General features: G+C 37.5%; 1 protein-coding gene across 1 annotated transcript; it reads right to left on the bottom strand.

Annotated features, from left to right (window-relative positions):
- Nucleotides 1-1,320: 1,320 nt before the first annotated feature.
- On the bottom strand, nucleotides 1,321-3,978 carry LOC125525606 (histidine-containing phosphotransfer protein 1-like). Its single transcript, XM_048690619.1, has 5 exons — nucleotides 3,679-3,978; nucleotides 3,256-3,386; nucleotides 3,099-3,167; nucleotides 1,858-1,929; nucleotides 1,321-1,394 (listed from the first exon to the last, which is right to left on the bottom strand). The coding sequence occupies exons 1-5, from the start codon at nucleotides 3,733-3,735 to the stop codon at nucleotides 1,328-1,330; spliced, it is 396 nt and encodes a 131-aa protein (XP_048546576.1). The 5' UTR covers nucleotides 3,736-3,978; the 3' UTR covers nucleotides 1,321-1,327.
- Between the last annotated feature and the right edge of the window lie 803 nt (nucleotides 3,979-4,781).

The raw sequence follows: 4,781 nt of genomic DNA, 5'->3' as shown, positions 1-4,781 counted from the left end.
TACCAAGGCACTTGCTATTCCTAAAGTGACCCATTACATCTAGAAGTATATATAGTTATCATCCTGCTATGTTTATCTGTCAACTATACTTTGAGGAGGAAAATATATTTGTAATCTCAAGTCAGGGTTACGTGTTCATAATCTCATCTGATAACTGAGTATATCTAAATCTCAAATCAGTCCTGGCTTTCTAGATGTGTAATCCACACGAGGAGGGGATGGAGAGTCAGATACGATGAGTTGGATGAAATATATGATAAACCAAAGAAATAAAATTATTTTGGTACGCACATTGTCACCCAACAACAAACATAACTTGATAATGAAATAACATTACAATGTTCCCCACAATATACCACCATAGTCCATACGCCGACTGCAAACACATGATTTTGTCGAGATTACACTGCCACTGAACTGATACGAGCTAGAAACTGACTAGAACCACAACACCAGATTAACCACTGAAATGCAAAACGATCGCGGATGATTGTTATTTTACCACCAATAATTCAGAACGAAACTACGGATAGTACCACAGAAATCGACACCAGATGAGCAGCTTGTCACTTGATAGAACTATAGACCCCACAAAAGCAAACAACTCCAGGCCATATATGCTAAGTTGAGCATATTCTACGACTTCAAACACAATGTGCAATCAGAACATGCAGCTCCAGCTTTATTGCTTCGGCCTATAGTTTAGGACATGCTGTTGCAGCTGTATTTGAAAATAAGATAGCGCGTAAGTTGCGTATACCACGATCTTACTTAGAAGGAGGACCCAAAGAGTTAAACACAAAATAATTGTAAAGATTATGTCATCATCCAGACAAGAAAGCAAACCATGAAGTCTATTAAATATCAATGGTGTGATATAAGATAAGTTTTGAGGCGAAATTTGGGTGACCATTTCGAGGTACATGAGGCTAAGATTCAGATATCACATACATACCCAAAACAGTTATCTGTGAACGAAGATTTTCAAGTGAGATTTCTAGTAGTCCTAGAAACCAAGTAGTACCTCTAGGTACAGACTTGCCATAGAAAAAAACTTTCCCTGCTTGTCTTTTTCCACAATTAGCACTAGTAATTTAATGCTTGACATGCAAATTAGTCGCATTCATTTCATTAACATGTCTTTTGTCTGTTGTTATGTAGTAAGCTAACATGTCTTTCCTCATATCTATTGTTTAGTTCAACATTTTGCATTTCATGCAAACTTTAGAATAAAAAGAAAAGTGTTTGGAGATTACTATTCTATTTTACTCTAAAGCTACATGCTACTTAGATTTTAAGACGAGTTACAGAAATCAATACCTGAAGCCTATGGTATGAACATGCTGCACAGATCATAGAAATCATTTCTCACAGAATCCAGTGCCTTCAGGCACCTGACAAGAAAAAACTCAGTAAGTTGTGAAGCTCGTTTCCAAGTGCTCATGGAGATGTTATTAATTGATAAAGGAACATGTTATTAATTAATAACTACTGAAAATGCTCATGGCCATTACAATTTGCCTCCTTAAGAACAAAACTCTGCATTGGTAGGGTTATCTTAACAATCCTAAAGGATACAATCAACTAAATTAAAACGGAGAAGTTATATTCCTAACCCGAGAATCTCAGTGGAGTTAGCCAAATATGTCTATATATAATGTCTGAATACATTTAGCAGATTACAAAAGCAGTGAACATGCAATTCCATCAATATATACTCTGATAACACTAATAGTAAGAAAATATGTTCCAGTAGATGACGTGAGCACACTAGGAAATCATTATTCAGTATGAAGATTTCAATAACGAAATGATTGAAAAACAATAGTGTGTGACATGAGAGCACAAATTACTAACCCAATGTTGCTCTTCTCCTGACAACACTCATGGAACTGAATGCAAGTATTCTTCACTCTCCGAGCACCAACACTGCGACATGCAATAGCATACAATGAGGAAAGACCCACAAAATCGGCTTAATGACAGAAAAATAGTATTGTAGTGCTCTCCCTTCATTCTAGCCTCCTAAGCAAATAGATGTACCACCGACTTATGAAATCAACTAAATACAACTATGAAAGCCCAGTGTAAGCAAAGTGATACATTGATCCACTAGGAGTTAACATTTTCAGTAATGAAAGTGTTGTGATCCAAAAAAATACGTATATACCACAAACATACCTAAACCAAGATTCATTAGGCAAGGGATCTATGTCATGCAAAGTTGTGATGCTGAAGGAGAGGGTGACGATTCTACCCAAATTAATTGTATGAGCCCCACTTCAGAAAGGAAAATGTGAAGTGCTTCTCTTTGAGCCCTCTAATGATTAAGCACTACAACAGATGAATGGATGTCAACCTCCAAAACATCAATTGGAAGAGCCACTTAACAAGGTGGATATTTTTTTGCGGGGTAACAAGGTGGATATAAGAGTACTACTCATGGAGCTATATGATTTATGGGAAGTGATTGATATTTGTCCGATCTAATTCATAGAATGGTACAACAGCCAAGGTTTTTTGGATCCAAACCGTAAAGTACTACAATGGCCAAACTGTCCGATGTACATCATAGAACAATACAATGGTCGAATGATTTTGTTAGATCTTAATCATAAAACGGTACTACGCCTGTACAGTTTGTCAGATGTAAATTATAAAACAGTAAAACAGCCAAAGGGTCTTCGTATAGAAATAATATAAGAATATAATGGAAAAATTAATTGGAATATGTCACGTGCTAAATGTTGAGCTACCTAAGATGTACGGAATGGATTATTTTTTGTCAGATCTAGATGATAAATCACTACAACTTGCCAAACTGATATCAACCCTCCCCTTATTTATCTCAATCTATCCATACTTGTTGAGCCGCCTGATCAATTCAGGAAATTGACCACCCTTGCCATAAAACACTATAATGATGAAAATGGACTATAATTCTCCCCCAACATGATAGTATGCCTTATGATGTATCTAGCTGGGATCTAAATACCTAGTTTTCATTCCAAGACACAGAAAACTACAATAGTCCTGATACATACTACTGCACAAACACATACAAAGAGGACATGAAAGAAGAAGGAAAGAGGCCTCACTATAAACTATTTCCCCAGAGCTGATCCACAAATGTGTCCACCTTGCCATAGTCCACACATGGTTGGTCCCTACATAGACATAATCCGAATGCCCAAGTAAGAAGTCAAATCAAACCACCCTACACAAATGATCAGATCACCTGACATGGCAACGTACAATTGCTTGGCGAGCTCGCCAATGATACGCTCACCCTCCTCGCAGAAAAGCATGACAACCTTCGCAACGAAGTCTGGGTTGCCCTCGTCTTGGAGCATCTCAAGTTGCCGGAACTGATCATCCAGCAAACCCTAACCCATCAAAGAAACACAAAAGCAGAAACATCATAATCCAACAATTAATATTGTGTTACACATCCACCATGGGAGAAACTAGAACCCATGGTTTTAAATAGCCTGCTATAGCGTTTACAAAAGGTCTTGCGCTACGGGACTTTGATCCAAACACATGAAAGAACTTTTTAAATAGCTCTGCTATAGCACGCTATAGCGTTTAGAAGAGGTCACCGCTAAGAGGCTTAGCGCGCTATTTAAACTATGCCAGAACCCCACACAAATGGCATCAAAATTGTATATAGCTCACCGCAGCGAACATGTTGGCCACAAGGGTGCTGAGTTGGTTTGACTTCGCCGCCGCCATGGCTACCCACGGCAAGGAGTTAAGCTAGCAGGGAGGAGAAAAGCTAAGCGAGGAGAGGAAAAATGAGGGTGATGTGGTAATGGATGGAGATTGGGGTTGAGTTGGTGCGGTATATATAGGAGAATTTGATTACCAAGTCATTGGCTGTAGCTAGAAACAGAGGGCTGCCATTCCATATTTTTATTGCCCTCATTTATTTCGTCTTTTGTCCTTTCATTAGCTGTACTAGCTGGAAATGGACGACTACCCTTCCTTCTCTTTATTACTCTCGTGTGTTTCCTTTTTTTACCTTCACCTTTGATTATTTTTAGCTAACATTTTATATCAATTAAATGCCTTACTTAGTTTGACTGGTTAGATCTAGGCATTGTTTCATTGGATACCTTTCATTTGCCTCTCACTTTCCAGGATGTTGAATATTAAATTGTTTCGATTATTGTGAGATCGCTAAGTTTTATGTAATATTCTTGATGGGATGTAGGAATAGTTTCATTAGACACCTTTTATTTTCTTGTCTCATTTGGAGTAAGTCATTAATTTGACTAGCTGGATCCATTGCTATTTTCGCTGGATACCATTTATGCTCCAGCTTTTACTTAACTGTTTACAACTCATCCTCATTAACATAATCATATAGTTATATATAGTAGTTAATGTGGATTACGATGATATAGGGATAATGGTGGGCAACGCTATGAATTAAATAATTGCGGGTTGTGTATTCCCTTGTAGCTCCCTTAAGAAATCAAAGTTTAGTGTAGATGACAAGTGTAGATAAAGTTTAGTGTAGCTCCTATTTTTTTCTAAACTATTGTAACTAGCCATCTATGGCATAACATCTGAGGGACGACCAATGTTCGGTCACAAAGGTAGCTAGATCACGACAACTTGATGATATCGGTTACTATCGTGAAGACGACAATAGACGTAAAATGTACGTGGTAAGTTGAAGCAACCGTACAATACCTACCATGTCCGGAAGAACTTTTCTTTATTCATACCATTTAAAGTAAATACAAATATATCACATGTGCCATTATATTGAA

The sequence above is a fragment of the Triticum urartu genome, chromosome 7 (genome assembly GCF_003073215.2).
Source record: "Triticum urartu cultivar G1812 chromosome 7, Tu2.1, whole genome shotgun sequence".
In the NCBI taxonomy this organism is placed as follows: Eukaryota; Viridiplantae; Streptophyta; class Magnoliopsida; order Poales; family Poaceae; genus Triticum; species Triticum urartu.
The sequence above is the reverse complement of the archived record's forward strand: the minus strand, read 5'-3'. Positions and strand labels throughout refer to the sequence as shown.

Excerpts from the sequence above, each read along its gene's own strand:
- LOC125525606 (XM_048690619.1), bottom strand. The coding sequence starts at position 3,735 with ATGGCGGCGGCGAAGTCAAACCAACTCAGCACCCTTGTGGCCAACATG. Across the intron at positions 3,387-3,678 it reads TGGCCAACATGTTCGCTGCG|GGTTTGCTGGATGATCAGTT; the intron begins GTGAGCTATATA and ends TTGATGGGTTAG. Across the intron at positions 3,168-3,255 it reads GGCGAGCTCGCCAAGCAATT|GGACCAACCATGTGTGGACT; the intron begins GTACGTTGCCAT and ends ATGTCTATGTAG.